General features: G+C 59.1%; 7 protein-coding genes across 7 annotated transcripts; 2 read left to right on the forward strand and 5 right to left on the reverse strand.

Annotated features, from left to right (window-relative positions):
* On the forward strand, positions 1-948 carry L226DRAFT_538448 (uncharacterized protein). Its single transcript, XM_067681496.1, has one exon. It carries the CDS (start codon positions 167-169, stop codon positions 656-658), a length of 492 nt encoding a protein of 163 aa, XP_067531662.1. The 5' UTR covers positions 1-166; the 3' UTR covers positions 659-948.
* Positions 949-969: 21 nt separating this feature from the next.
* Positions 970-2,174, reverse strand: L226DRAFT_215015 (uncharacterized protein). The gene has a single exon (XM_067672951.1). It carries the CDS (start codon positions 2,064-2,066, stop codon positions 1,281-1,283), a length of 786 nt encoding a protein of 261 aa, XP_067531663.1. The 5' UTR covers positions 2,067-2,174; the 3' UTR covers positions 970-1,280.
* On the reverse strand, positions 2,174-2,899 carry L226DRAFT_215018 (uncharacterized protein). The gene has a single exon (XM_067672952.1). It carries the CDS (start codon positions 2,765-2,767, stop codon positions 2,282-2,284), a length of 486 nt encoding a protein of 161 aa, XP_067531664.1. The 5' UTR covers positions 2,768-2,899; the 3' UTR covers positions 2,174-2,281.
* A 456-nt stretch (positions 2,900-3,355) lies between these two features.
* Positions 3,356-5,587, forward strand: L226DRAFT_538450 (purine and uridine phosphorylase). Its single transcript, XM_067681497.1, has 9 exons — positions 3,356-3,454; positions 3,542-3,612; positions 3,722-3,942; positions 4,158-4,311; positions 4,387-4,416; positions 4,494-4,576; positions 4,631-4,730; positions 4,821-5,159; positions 5,241-5,587. The coding sequence occupies exons 1-9, from the start codon at positions 3,430-3,432 to the stop codon at positions 5,328-5,330; spliced, it is 1,113 nt and encodes a 370-aa protein (XP_067531665.1). The 5' UTR covers positions 3,356-3,429; the 3' UTR covers positions 5,331-5,587.
* Positions 5,588-6,896: 1,309 nt separating this feature from the next.
* L226DRAFT_215103 (uncharacterized protein) lies at positions 6,897-7,933 on the reverse strand. The gene is made up of 4 exons (XM_067672953.1): positions 7,697-7,933; positions 7,415-7,635; positions 7,023-7,341; positions 6,897-6,969 (listed from the first exon to the last, which is right to left on the reverse strand). The coding sequence occupies exons 2-3, from the start codon at positions 7,563-7,565 to the stop codon at positions 7,043-7,045; spliced, it is 450 nt and encodes a 149-aa protein (XP_067531666.1). The 5' UTR covers positions 7,566-7,635; positions 7,697-7,933; the 3' UTR covers positions 6,897-6,969; positions 7,023-7,042.
* A 2,066-nt stretch (positions 7,934-9,999) lies between these two features.
* On the reverse strand, positions 10,000-11,679 carry L226DRAFT_538451 (UPF0016-domain-containing protein). Its single transcript, XM_067681498.1, has 4 exons — positions 11,589-11,679; positions 10,876-11,538; positions 10,321-10,426; positions 10,000-10,220 (listed from the first exon to the last, which is right to left on the reverse strand). The coding sequence occupies exons 2-4, from the start codon at positions 11,530-11,532 to the stop codon at positions 10,132-10,134; spliced, it is 852 nt and encodes a 283-aa protein (XP_067531667.1). The 5' UTR covers positions 11,533-11,538; positions 11,589-11,679; the 3' UTR covers positions 10,000-10,131.
* A 1,099-nt stretch (positions 11,680-12,778) lies between these two features.
* Positions 12,779-14,095, reverse strand: L226DRAFT_469189 (uncharacterized protein; the record flags this gene model as incomplete). Its single annotated transcript, XM_067676196.1, has 4 exons — positions 12,779-12,976; positions 13,031-13,247; positions 13,323-13,693; positions 13,754-14,095. 4 exons carry the CDS (start codon positions 14,093-14,095, stop codon positions 12,779-12,781), a joined length of 1,128 nt encoding a protein of 375 aa, XP_067531668.1.
* Between the last annotated feature and the right edge of the window lie 132 nt (positions 14,096-14,227).

Genomic DNA, 14,227 nt, shown 5'->3' on the forward strand with positions numbered 1-14,227 from the left:
CTCCCGAATAGCGCTCCTCGGACCGTCTGTGCCAGTGGCAACTTGCAAGCGGCCGTCACGGTACGATACACCATCGGGGGCAACGCGCAACGAGCGTGCACGGTCATGCAGATTAATCACGTCCCCCGCCCCTCTCCCTCCGTGGACATCGAGCTCGACCGTGACCATGAGCCTGAGAGACAGCGGCAGAAGTCGCCCCGGTGACGCTAGCGCTATCACGCTCTCCAAGTCGCAGTTGCCTTGGCAGAAGCCCGCCCCGCTCTTCTTCGAATTCCTTCCCGCCGAGGTTCGACAAATAAAACTCCGGCCGCGCGCCCCACCCCCAGGGCCGGGGCAGGGTGCACCAAATACTGACCTCGCGAGCCGCGAGTCGCACCGTGACTCCCGGCTCCTTCCCCGCCTGCGCAGTTGCGAATCGCGTGCGCACCCCCGACGTCCGAGCGTCGGACGGGAAACACACACCTCTGCGTCCACGGCGGTAGGGTGTTCTGGAGGGTGCTGGGATTCGAACGCTATCGAGATTCGAGATTCGAGCCCAACATGGGACCTCCCCCCTCCCCCACCCCCCGGTCTCGTCGTCTCTCAGTTGGCCTGCTCGGTGAGAAGGCCCCCCGACCGTCGACTGCGTCGCTCGCCCGAGGTCATAGTCATGATATGAGGCCTGCGTCTTCCCTCCGCGCTACGCAGGTTGCGAAGAAGCGGCGGGGCGTGGGCGTGGGCTCGTCGCGTGATGTGGCGTGCGGCCTGAGGCCTGAGGCTTCGCGCCCTGATGTCATCCGTCATCCCGCAGTGCGCACGGGCGAAAAGAGCCTGAGGGACGAAAAAAAAAACACATAAACATGAGACGACCGCGCAGCTGGGTCGCCGGGTTCGACCGTGGATATCTACAGCAGTTCTGCTGCTGGTGGTGCCACTGGTCAGCGAGCGATTAGTACTCAGTCACCGTGATCGGCGGGGAGGCACTCACGCACTCGCGCACTGGCAGGCGGCAGCACGCTCATGCTCCACGAGCACCTGCTCGAGAAGCTGGAGGCGGCAGGCCAGGCACCGTGCACGCGCTCGAGCGTCGAGCGTCGACGATAGAGCTCGCACCTGAACGCTGAACGCCGAACGTCGAACGTCGAACGTCGGACTTGGGTCCAGATAGCCATCATGCCATCGTGCCATCGTGCACCATGCACGACGTCGACGATCGCGAGGTAAAGGTACTCAGTACTCAGTCCTTCGGTGTGTGCATGCTCTGCACGGTGCACGGCGCACGGCGCACGCCTCTACGCACGTCACAGACGGGACGAGGAAGGCGGACGGCCTAGCCTTAGGCACCGCACCTGCCGCGGTACGACTACTCGATGCTCGATGGGGTCCTGCAGCGGCCGCGGCCGCGGGGACGAGTGGCACGTAACTACTAACCAGCGGCTGGCTGCCGTGGTCACGGTGCTTGAAAGCTGACGCGGGCAGAATCCGGCCGGCCGAGCGTCGAGCGTCGATGGTGAATGTTTCATATCCGGAGTGGGTGTGGGGTGGGGGAGGGGAGGAGTTTCCAGTTTCCGTCCGTCTTGGGTCACCTTGGTACTGAGCTTCGGTCTTCGCGTGCGCCAAGGGTGGGTCGCGGCGAAGCACCCCATCCAGCTTGTTGTAACCAGTACTAGTAACCGGTAACCCTGAAGGCCTGAGCGCTGGGCGCTGGGCGCCGAGCCTTGCACCCCGCTGCGTGTCCCCCTCCCGAGCGCCGACATCCACCTCGGGGCTCGGGGGTGCCTTCTTCTCCTGCAGCCGTCGATGTACACGTACACGTACTCCCCGGAGACCGGTAGGCGCAAGGCGCAAGGCGCAGCGCGTATCTGCTCCACTTGGACATGGCCCCAGGACTCAGCAGTGCCGGCCGGACACGATGGCGCACGGACGGACGGGTACAGTAGCGGCATCCTATGTAGTATGTAGCACCCAAGCAGACGCGCCGGCAAACGTAAAAAACGTGGAACATGGAACGTGGAACGTACCTGAGTGCCCTGCCAGTTGCCGCAAAAAGCAAGAAGGAAAGAAGGGGAAAAAAAAGAGGTGTGCATGGGTGGGTGGAGGAATGGAACGTCCAGTACCAGGCAGTATGATGGTGGGAGAGTGATGGGCAGACTCAGTGAGGCACATATGCGCCGGGCACAGGGCGTGCGGTGGTCACTGGTTCCCAGGGCACCAAGGAAGCAGCAGCGATGACCTCAGAACGCAGCGCCCAGCCTATGGCCTATGGCCTATGGGGGCCCTCTGCCACGAACACGATGCAGCGTCAACGTATTACGCGGGTGGTGGGACTGCTTGGGCTGGCCATGGGAACTTGCACGGTTCCCTGGGGGGTGCTTCTCAAAGTAAAGAAACTCGGCCTGGGACAGTGGGAAACGACGACTTGCAAGAAGAGCGTAAGAGCGTAAGAGCAAAAGAGAGTGAGGGCGTGCGAACGTTGCCAGCGGGTCGGGGCAGCGGCAACTGTAGGGGTTAGCGCGGGTGCCGCCAGTGCCAGTGCCAGTGCCAGTGCCAAGGCCAGTGCTTGTACTCGAGTTACAGTAACTTTGCCGCTCTGACTGGGCGGACGCGCGCGCTGCGCCGTCCCACGGCCGCTCGTCCGACGCTCAACTATGTCCGCTCGGGGGCGTGAGCGTGGGCGTGCGTTACTATGAATAGGGGCCCGCAGGACGCAGAGGGGAGGAGCTGCCCCGGACGCTGGTGTCTGGGTGCGCTTCCCGCCGGACGGCGTCACTGGGTAACGGACGAACATGGCTACGCGACGCCCGTGGCTACACGCGTGACGTGGGGTCCCGGGTGCAGAGTGCGAGTTGCTTCCACGGGCCCATGGACGGGACTGACGCTGCGGTGTGGGGGTGTGCCAGTGGATGCCATGGCCACTCGGAGGCAGTCAGCTCATACTATCGAATCGATGATCACTGCACTGGCAGCGGGGGTGGAGATGACATACCGCTGCCGCGGGGACTCGCAGATAACAAGAGGCTCGCAAAAGGTCCGCGAGTGCCTGTTCCTGCCACCCTCCCAGAACTTCGCGCCTGGGGTGTCGTCACGGGTACGCTGTTCGGGGTTCGACGAGCGGAGACGGCCGTGTTGCGGGCCCACGGCTGCTGAGTTTTTGCCCTGGAGTGGCGGGCAGAATGCGGAAGGCGTATTCGAGCCGTTTGGGCTGGCATGCTTGCGGCTCGTTGAGGCCAAGCTCAAGGTCAAGACGCAAGGTTACGAGCAAGGCTGCCACCATAGCTCACACTGGCGCCCAACTACACCGCTTAGCGTGTCACGTGTGACGGGCGCACAGTGCATCGATGGCGGGTGGCGGTCGCCTTTACGTGCTCCTGCAGTCATCCGCCAGCAGCCACAGCACCAGCCAGCCCCGAGAATCCAGCGAGAAGAGGAAAGCGCAGCGGCAGAGCAGACATGAAGGACAAGATCGTTGACGCCAGTATGTGTCACAGAAGCCCACAAGTTTGAGATTGACTCTTCGAGTCGTGCGTGCCCCAGTACTCACCCGCACTCTCCACCTTCGTAGACTTCCCCCGCACGCTCGACCAGCGTGTCTACCATCTCGGCCTGCGTGCAGGCGAGGTGGCCAATCGCATCGTACGTCCGCCCGTGCTAGTGCGCCTGGTCGTCGATTATTCCCGGCGACCCTGCGCACTGCGCCAACCCGCACTGACTAACGCTCACGCTAACGGCTTTGACATCCCAGATCACGCTGGGAACCCCGTCCAGAGCGCATGGCATCGCTTCCTACCTGGACCCGCTGCCTGCGCCCTTCTCGCTCACGTCCGAGCGCGGCTTCACGACGATAACCGGCCGCTACCGCGGCGTGCCCGTTTCCATTGTGAGCATCGGCATGGGCTACCCCAACGCCGATTTCTTCGTGCGCGAGGTAAGGGAATGCCTCAATGGCGACATGGTCGTGGTCAGGTCAGGTCCAAGCCGTTTCTTTCTTTCTTTCTTTCTTTTCTTTCTATCTTTTTTCCCAGCCTTGAAGCCTGAGCCGAGCATCCCATCTGACGTTTTTACCAATCCTCTGTCTGGGTCCTCTATTCAATCGCGCACATCCGCCCGTCGCAAATTGCACCCGCCCGTCCTACCCGCCGCACGCACACGTGCTTGCCCGCATTTTGGCAACGTCCAAGGCTCGGCTCGTGTGGCGCCCTCATCGACGTCCCCGTAGGGACCGTCGTCGCGCCCAAGGGCAGCATCGCGGTCACCAGGAACTACGACTTCGACTTCACGAGCCGGGGCGCCAAGCCCGATGGCAGTGAAGAGCCTTACAGGACCAGCAAGCCGGTGCGTTTCCGCAGCTTCTCGCCTCCCGTGTGCGCAGAACGATGGGCTCACTGAATTGAAACTGTGCCGCCAAAGGTCATGGCCGACCCGATCCTGCACAGTGCGGTGAGTAAGGTTTAACGTCCGGCACGCCTATGCGGGTCGAGTGGATTTCCGTCGCTCAATCGCTCAACCTTATCCAGCTCGTCGAAGCCTTGAAGGCTACCCGGCCCCCCGATATCACCACGCCGATCGTGGACCACACCCTCAACGCGTCCGCGGACAGGTGCGTCCTCCGACGTCTTCGCTGTCCGCCTGCCTGCTCAGCGTCCGATCGCAGTTTCTACTCGTCTCAGGGCAGACAGACGTCCTTCCCGGACCACAACGCAGACCTCATTGCCCGCCTAAAGGCCCAGCACCCCGATCTTGCCACTCTCGAGGTGCGTCTGCGCCTCCTCGGCGTATCAGGCTCCTCGGCCCTCGCTCTCTGTGCGTTCCCAGGGCTCACGCGCACGATCCGCCCCATCTAGATGGAGACGTTCCACATCCTCCACCTCGCCTCCTGCTGGGACATCGACGCCCACGACGGCAGCGCCACGCCCCCTCCCGTCCAGCACGCGGCGACCTCCCCGTCCATCTCGCCCACGCACGCGCCCTCGATGCAGACCTTCATCCCCGACGTCGCCGAGTCGTCCGCTAGCCACACCCGCCTCCGGCCCCCGCCGCGCATCCGGGCCGCCGCGGCGCAGATGGTGTTCGCAGCGCGCACGTCGCAGGACTTCATCACCCCAGAGCACGTCGCGAGCATCGAGGCGTGGACCGGGCGCGCGGTGCTCGACGCCCTCGTGGGGCTCCCGATCGAGCGTGAGGTAAGTGCCTTGAACCTTCTTCGTTTCTGATTGACAGGCCGATGGCCGATGACGGGGCTTGCTGATGCTTGCGCTGCGCAGAGACTGCACGACGAGCGCGGCAGCGTCTGGGAGCTCGTGGACACGGACATGGACACGGACGCCCAGGAGGCTCGGACGGCCCGCCGGTAGAACTTGGAAGGAACGGGCTGCCTTATCGGCTCACCCTAGAACAACTTAGAGGAGACGGGGTCAGGTGTTTAGATCGCTGGATAGAGTAAAGACATTCCTATAGAGTCTGCGAAGTGTGTTATACCGTATGTACGTACCGTGCGCTTCGTGATGCGGGTGGCGACCGGCCAGGGGCCAGGGCGTGTTGGTTAGTTCGTAGGAATGTCAATTCCGAGATCCCTCGGCCCAACAAGAATAGCCATCGAACCTCCCCCTCCCGCGTCCGCGTGTGCGGCGGTCTCCGTGCAGTTAGCTTTGGCTTCAGAACTTTCAATGCGTGCGGGATGTGGGATGCGGGGATGCGGGATGCCTCAGTCCTCGTTTGCGGCAGCCTTAGTCATGTTGGTCGTGCCGTTGAAAGTACCGCCGAGTCGAGACGAGTGGGATGCCAAAGCCAGTGTCGGCCGGGGTGCGTTTGGCGAATTCTTCCCAGGAGTTCAGAGTACGAACGGCCTCCGAAGGGTCTGCACGTGCCGGGTTCTTTGAGGATGTAGTACTAGTACGAGCTTGGGGCGTCGTATCAAACTAAAGTGGACTGGCAGCGAGAATGGCCGTGTGTTCGTCCGTCGGTCACACCGGGCGACGTCGCCGTGGATATCAGAGAGTATAAGAGGGAGAGTTGGGCTAGGAGACACCATTGAACCATATACCACTCGCGCCTATGTCGGCCTGGCTCAGAAAGCTGGTAGAACGGCTGGACGACGGTGCTGCGCGCCAAGATGGTCTAGATATGAACCTTCCCCTTCTGGGAAGAGACGCGGCGTATACTAAATCCACAACACGCCTGCGAGGACGGTAGAGTTTGGGTACCACGCACGGGGCTCGGCTTCGAAATTCAGATAGGGGGATCCCGGCGGGCGGATATGAGGGGAAGGTGGGAGAGGAAAATAGAGCTCAGAGCTGCCTCCTGCGAGCCACCCTATTCATGCGAGATGCGATCGCAATTGTGTGGCCGTTGTGGGTGATTGTAGGAGGCGGGCGACGATCGACCTATATATTCCGCGGGTCCGGAAAGATATGGCGATCGCATGGGCCTACATGTAGGTCCACGGCCGACCCCCAGGATGCGGTAACTCTGCACGAGCTGCGAGAACCCGAGCCGGGGGCCTAGAGACGCGCCATCGGGGGGCCGTGCTTTCCCTCGCCGTCAGACCCCGCGGGCATCGCAGGGTCATCTGGGAGGAAGAACGGGCCCGCGGACGCGCCAGGATCGATCTCATGGGAGCCCAGGAGCAGAATGCGGACAGGTCGAGGGGCAGAACGGGCCCTCGGGTGCGTCTTTGGGCGCGAGGTGACCGCGGGGCCGTCTCTGATTCGTCTATCACTCGGCGGGTGGGTGGAGACTCTGGAGCACGGACCTTTTGCGCGACAAATTGGCCGCGAGATAGACGCTACGCTGCCAGGATTGTCCGTCAGCGCACAGGCACGCTGCATGCTGGGAATGCGCTATGTTTGCAGGCTGATAACCGGGCCTGGAGAGCGAGGAAGCCTTGATGTCGCGCCTAGAAATGTCTGGGGTGCATGAGAACGCGATCGGGGACCGGCACAAGGCGACCGTCAACCTTGACGTCGTAGACATGGAACCCGGAGGGGCCCTGCCCTGTCGCAAAATTATCCGCCGACGCCACGGTCATTAAGCTCGTAGACACGCACTGCTGCTGTACACGACCACTCTAGACGTTCACAGGCGGAGTGGCGGGGTGCCGGGGGTGCTCGCCGAGGGATCTTCGCACAAACGGCGAGATGCAATCTACCCCCGTACCTCGAGGACCTTCCAGGTGCAAATGGGCGCCTGCAACCTGCGTGCGGCGTACGAGTCTCCAACGCCCCGTTCTCATGAATGAACAGAACGGAGATACACCGTAAAAATGAGGTGTAGCCCTGTTCTCATAGCCAACGACGGTCGGGCGAGCTTGGAGCAACGTTCGCGCCCCTCCTGATTGGCGGCGAGGACTGTGGGAGCGTCCGTGTGCTGTCATGCGCAGAACGATCGAGTTAGCAAGCTCAGATACCCAGTAAGAAACGCTTCATTTGAGTTCCCTCACCTCCGCTCCCGAGAGAACGTCGGCCGAAGGGCACGGCGGGTCTCCCTTCCCGTAACGCCGGCCATCTATCATATCCGGATGAGAGTACAAGGTTTCCAAGGCGTCGCGCCATCGATGCCATCATCGACGGCTGTCGCACGTTCTGTAGCATGCCGGGGAGCTCACAGATACACAGGCACAACGACAGCGTCGTCTCGGAGCGAGTATCGCCGCAGGAATGTCTTCAATTTAGCCAATTAGCCTTTCAGAGTCGTCACGTGATGCCCATTGGCGACTACTCACCTTGTTCTTGCGCGGTGGGGTCGAAAGGGAGGGACGTAGCCGGAGGAGACGTGTAGTTGCCAGAAGCCAACTCTATCCCGTCCGGAGAAAGGTTGGAAGATCTTCTGAGAAACTGTCGTACGCCCTCCCACCCGCCGTTGCTCTCATTCATTCGCCTACGAGCCTTACTATCGCAGAATATCCGATAATCACCATGAGGATGAATTACGAGAGTGTGTTGTGCAAGAGGGAAGGTGTGGACTCCACGCGCAGCAGCTAGCGCTGGAGTATATAACCGTAGTGAGCCAGGGACCCATCCTGAGAGAACAGACTCAGCGCCTCTACGCACCTCTCCCTCTTCATCCTCTCCTGCGAGCTTCTGAAGGTCCCCGGGGAAGTGAGCTTGAGTAGCCAACACTTGGGAGGATAGCGCCACCAGCCACGGACTGGCCAACCAGGTCGGGTGAGTTGGTCTTTCGTCTGTGCAGGAGGCCGACGGTCGTGGCTCTTTCTGCGCGTTGATCGGAAGGCTCTCGGGATGGTGGATAGCCGGAGCGCAGACAAGGGGATCGAGGGAGCGATGGACTAGCAGGATGCCGGCAATCTGCCAGTGGTAAGCTCCGGCTTGCGGCTGCGTAGGATCGGTGCGCGTCCGAGATGGTATGAGATGGTGGAGGCGCACGCCGGGCGGTAGCCAATGCCAAGACACAGGTAAGTGAGCGACATTGAGGTGGAGGGTGCTAGCTGTACTCACAGATGGGCACGAAGCTCGACGTAAGACTCCCTCGCAGACTGAGCGTCCTCTACGTCAGGGCGGCCGTACACTCATCAATCGCGTTCCCGCTTGACCACCGCCGCTGTGCGGGTCAGAAGACAAACAAGCTCGCAACCGAAAGTGAGACTCGCCCGATCCTCGATCGCAATCGGTTTGTGGGTGTCAGTCTCAGATGTATCGGACCTACACAACCCCACTCCCGATACGCGCAAGCTCACCCCTCTTTGTGGCAGTCGGGGAAGAATAAACGCAAGCGAGACGGTCGCTTGCCCAAGATGGTTGGTACCTTCGTACGAGGCTCCGCGCCGCGATCGGTTGGGCAGTACGTATGTCCGCGTGGTGGCGATGCTGGGGTGCTCGCTTGGTTTGCAGGTCCGTGAGGGCTCTTGTATCGCCAGTGCTCACGAGTCAGGTGGAACAACGTCCGCTCTCCTCTGCTAGGGAGCATGTTTTTGACAGTGACATTGTGAATGAATTGTCTATATCGTTCATGCGACGGTCGCGTGAACCAAACCGGGAGGAGCGTGACTGGCGGCCCGCGGTGCGAGATTGAATGTCAGTGATCGCGCTCCTCCGCCACTAAGTGTTCTTCCACTTACTGAAACGCTGGTACCGCGCGTTGCAATGTCTTCGGTACTGTACTGCTTATCTTATGCAGTCCATCTATGTTCTATGCTTCTTCCCTCGAGCTGCGGGGAGGTTGAGTCCGGACTGTCATCAGCTGCGCCTTCTGTAGTACTAGGCTAAAGGAGCACATGCTGTTAATGCGCTGACCATGGTGTCTCTACAAGCTACACACACCTGACAACTAAGCGATGCGAGGGCTTGATGAGATGTATGACGAGTTGATGCATTTAGTGAAGCGTTCGTCGAACCGCGAAGTATATTCGAGTACTTCGTCCAGAGCGAGCATAACAGCTTCACGCAATGTTGGAAGATCCATGTACTGCGTTCGTCTGAGATAAGCTGGCCATCGCGTCAGTCCGTGTGGCGGAAAGAACGAGCTACAACATATCTCTTGACATCGTCATGTCATAAACAGCGAGGTGCTGAATTACGATATTGGTGCGTGGTGCAATGACACCCTGCATAGCATGCACTAACATCTTCCCGAAGCATTCGCTTTGTCGCAGGACTCGTTCGACTTTTTTCTTCGTGACATGTCATGCGCCAAAGAGGAAGAATTTGACCGAACCCGATATTCACGGCTGCTCCCTAATTCCGGGGGGTGAGTGGAGTCGTCCGGTTAGTACATAGTTGCTCCCGGCGACGCACGGACATCATGCTCACCGCGTCAACGCGACGGGAGGCATGAGGGACATGCGACACCGTGAAACCCGTGCCTCAGAGCTCAATGGGGATAGCACAGCTTGCAGATCCCAGGGATTTGCGGGGAGCATGTGTCATTGCCAATGTCAGGACCAGTAGCACGGATGCGCGCTGCTGCGGAGTTGAGCTCCGTTGGCAATTTTCAATATTGGATGCTGCGCAAGTGGGCGGGGTTGCGTGAGGTCGAGCGCCGTGCGATCGTTCCGACACGCTGAACGTTCTTCGGAAAGCTGCTGCGGGGTATTCAAAGAGCGTTTCTATAGGTATATCCAGGTATCCAGACGAATATGAAACATCGGTCACATCGCGACACAATGTACAAGTCGGTCGTCTCGGGTCCGGGGCCGCCTGCTCACGGCATCACCGGCTCTAGCGCGAAGAACGCTTCGTATAAATACACGACGCCGAATAACAAGAACAGCGCGCTTGCGGCGAGGGTAACTGTGATACAGCGCGCATGCGTGGATAGAAGCACGCGAAAAACGAAGTCAGCCTTTGGCGCGAAACAAGGACGGAATGGAAACGGGGAGCTTGGACGCACCATGCTTGACGGAAATCTTGGTCGATACATACCGCCCGCCCATCACGGCAAGCGCAGTACAGCACGAGTGGCCGACCACCGTGCCCAGCGCGACAACATAAACGTTCTAGGAAGGTCGTGAAATGTGTCAGCACCCAGGAATATGCTAGGAGAAAGAGTAGCAACGCCAAGAATAGCGCTTGAAGGAGGTGCACAAGCACATGTACTGAGATGCATGGAAAATACGCGGGTTTTCCGGCCAGCCGCGGCGCGGTGCGGGGAAATGCGGTGTTCCTCACAGCACCTTGCGCTGGGCCGCCCGTCGCATTCCGGTCAATTTCGAGGTCAGAGAAAGGAAGCGGTATGCTTGAGAGAGAGAAACGGAGGCGTGACCGGAAGACTAAGTGACTCCTGTTCCATGCAGATGCGTCTGAGTCGCCTTTCCACAATATCCCAACTCAATGGTGACTGGTGAAAGAGCCGTGACCTCCGTGCGCGGTCATCCGAATTCTTTGCAAGACCGGCGGCCCAAGAGCGAAGAAACAGAACAAGAGGATGACGAGATAGAGGACTCACGTCTGCCGCCGCGAGCGCAATAGTTGATATTTGGCTCCGGTCGCCCCACTCTCCGAGGAACGTAAGAACAAAGGCCTGGACGAAGACGGGGCCCAGGAGGTAGCTGAAGAAGTTGCGCGTCGACTCCGCATACGACTTGAGGCTCTTCTGTGCGGGGGAGCGGGGGGTTGGCGAGCTTCCACCGTTTGACCGTTTGCGAATATGGCCGTTCACGCGACCCGCCTCAAGAGCTTCGAGCGGGACAACATCCTCTCCGCCTACCCCGACGGCGCCGGTCCCGTCGTGTACCGCCTCGTCCCCCTCGATGTCCTCCTCCGCCTCCTTCATCTCCTCTTGGATCTTCTCGTTTCCAGCCTTCATCTCTCGTCCCTCCTGCAGCATCTTCACACCAAAGATGAGGAAGAGAAGCGCTGCGCAGACTTGTGTCCACTTCCGGGGGATGAGGGTCGGGAGGAGGTGACCGAGCTCGGCTGACAGGATGGACATGACGACGAGCGAACCGAAAGCTCCAGCGAAGACAACGAGTCGAGGGTGTCGCATAGCAAGGATGGCAGCAATAAGGAAAGTCTTGTCTCCAATTTCCGAGACGATAATCATGGCGAACGATCGCCAGAGGGCGTGCGCAGCACCCTCCTCCGTCGAGACATCTTGGGCCATTAAATTCTGCCATGTCATTTGTGTCATTATCAGATGTACTCTCAACGAAGACATACCACAGTTGCGTAGTCTATGTAGCAAGGGGAAAAGAAGGAATCTAGAGGGTGCGCGAGGAGGAGAAGAAGATGAGGAAGAGGGGCTTGACTTCAACGCCAACTTTCCGCCAACGTGTAAGCGCCAATATACCTTGGGCGCAGTGCACGTGATCGAGAGGTACAGCCAAGGCGGGTGGCCTATGAGGAAAGTGAGGTTTGTCGTGTACTACCACCACGTCTGTGAACCATGGAAGACTAACTTGGTCGGCATGAATGAAGTTGGCCTATGTGGAGGCTACAGCTCCAAGAACTTGCTGGCGACCACCTTTCGCATACCTTGATGGTTCAGTTCACTTCAGGCTGCTTCGCTCAGTCGACATCGCGAGCCCAAGTGCAAGATCCATCCGAGACGTCGTTGAAACCAGATGTCGTCGCGTCTCAGTAAGTCGCGTTCACTTTACCGATTCATATTTCCACTTGCACTCAACTCATGGGATTGTTTTAGTTCGTGAGAGTATCTGACACGTCGGTGGGACTTAACGGCGTGGCAGTCTCGTCTCTACCGCCGTCCTGTTGACGTGGTGTCCTGACATTGGACTCAGACTCTTATAGTCGGGCTCAACCTAGCTAAGCTTAATTGGTTGGACCGTCTGAAGCTCTTTGCAGCTCTCACCCCACCCGTTGATTCCCAGTGCTCCTCCCACCCTGCCCCTCGCAGCCCGGATCCAGTCCTCGTGCAATGGAAGCCCATTTGTGAGTCTTCTTTGTGAGGATAATGCCTAAGTTTCCTTGAAGCAGGCGCAGAGTCATCTGCTATTGCATCAATAAGTCGATACAACAGAAAACAACTTCAGCCGTCTCACCTGAGCCTTTGCTCCGGTGATCATCTCCTCAGAAGATCTTGATTAATCCGGCCGCTGACGGGTCTTGGACGGCGACCACTAGAGTGCGGCAGTGGTTGGAATGCTCGACCGTTGCAAGAGTGGCACGGGCGACCTTCCCATACCGACATCACTGCATCGCTCAGCACCGGCATTTATGTGACAGGTACCATGGTTTGACGATACTACTGTAGAGTACAATACGTAGATGCATTTCAGATATCCGATGAAGAGGAGACGTGTAACTCCCGAGACACCACAGCAAGAAGTACCCAAAGGCCGCTCGGGCTCCCAAGATATCAAGAAGTATGCCAAGACGACCCACCGACTTCACACCAGAACAAGTGCCCACACGGACACGATAGTCTGCACGACCGTGCAGAAGCCGAAGAACGCAGCAAGGACAGCGCCCCAGAACATCCACGGCTGCTCCTTCTTCTGGCGGTGGATGTCGCGGCGCAGACGGTTATACCAGTGCCGGCGACGGTGCAGCTCGTTCTGCAACGCATTAACACGGGTTGCTAGTAGCTTTTAGTGCCGTGATAGTCAGCAACAAACGGTCAAGAGACGCCTCGGACTCACGCGGGGCTGCGGATCGAAGTTGGGGCTATTGTGGAAGAGGCGAATGATTCCCGTGATGATCGTCATGTCGTCGAATGCACTGTTGCGCTCCGCGTCGTGGTCGATCTTGAACAGGCCGAGCGAGATGAGGAGCTCGTATATCTTCTGGTAGTCGTCGCCTATGAGCGTGTGATACGACTGGAGTATCTCGTTCCCGAGGTTGCCCATCCCGATCGCTCTAAAGCAGGAGTATCAAAACGAGACGTGTGGTATCAGCGGTTATACGATAGTGACCATAAATAACCAGGCTTACTTCGAAGCTGCGTTGTTGTGATAGTCCATGAGTACCCTCGCGGAGTCCCTGTCGAGGATGAAGACTTGCACAGTCTTCTTCCCGTCGAACTTGAGGTGCTCGATCATGTTCTTCGTCGGCTCGATGACGAGGTCCTCTTCTATGAGCTGCCTGGCTGTGAAGCTGAAGCTGGGCTGCGGGCGGACACCTCGACAGAAGCTCAATATGAAGGCGATCCAAGAGCGGCTGACGGAGGCATTGTGTGGGAAGGGAGGGAAGACGGTCGACACCAGCTCCGGGAAGGTGCTCGGTGGCGGTGAGGTATAGTCCTTGAATGAGAGGACCGCGAGGAGACCTTCTAGTAGGAGCCAGACGTACTGCAGGCGGTCGTCCTGTGTCTAGTATATATGATGTCAGCGACTCATAATCTCAATAGTACCTGACTGACTTACCGCGATGGACAAAGAGAGCTTGGACGGCCAGTGCGAACCGATCTGCAGAGTCCCCAGAAACCCGTCCACAGTCTGTTCTGACCAGCTACGCGCCCTGACATAGTCGACGAACGCGCACATGTTGTCTGTCGAGTCACGAGCACTATAGCCCTCGAGCTTCAAGTAGCCGAGAGTGCCGGACGTCATCGAAGGCAAATCCGCGTCGGATCCATACAGCTTCTTGGCGATGCGCGTGAGTAGCGGCTCGATGTAGGTCCTCCAGCTCAAGCTGTTCTGTGCGACATCCACGTCGAACGGGCTCAATGGGCGAGATAAACCTGACGAGTTGGACCATTTCTGCATTAAGGCTTTAAGCAAATAGACGACTAATAGAAGCGAGATTCCTTACCTCTGGATCGGGGTCCGAATCGTGGTTCTCTGTAGCGTCCGCAAGGTCATGAACATGGCTGTTCTCGATCGTCGTGATAGCCGGAG

The sequence above is a fragment of the Lentinus tigrinus genome (assembly GCF_003813185.1).
Source record: "Lentinus tigrinus ALCF2SS1-7 unplaced genomic scaffold L226scaffold_32, whole genome shotgun sequence".
Classification (NCBI taxonomy): Eukaryota; Fungi; Basidiomycota; class Agaricomycetes; order Polyporales; family Polyporaceae; genus Lentinus; species Lentinus tigrinus.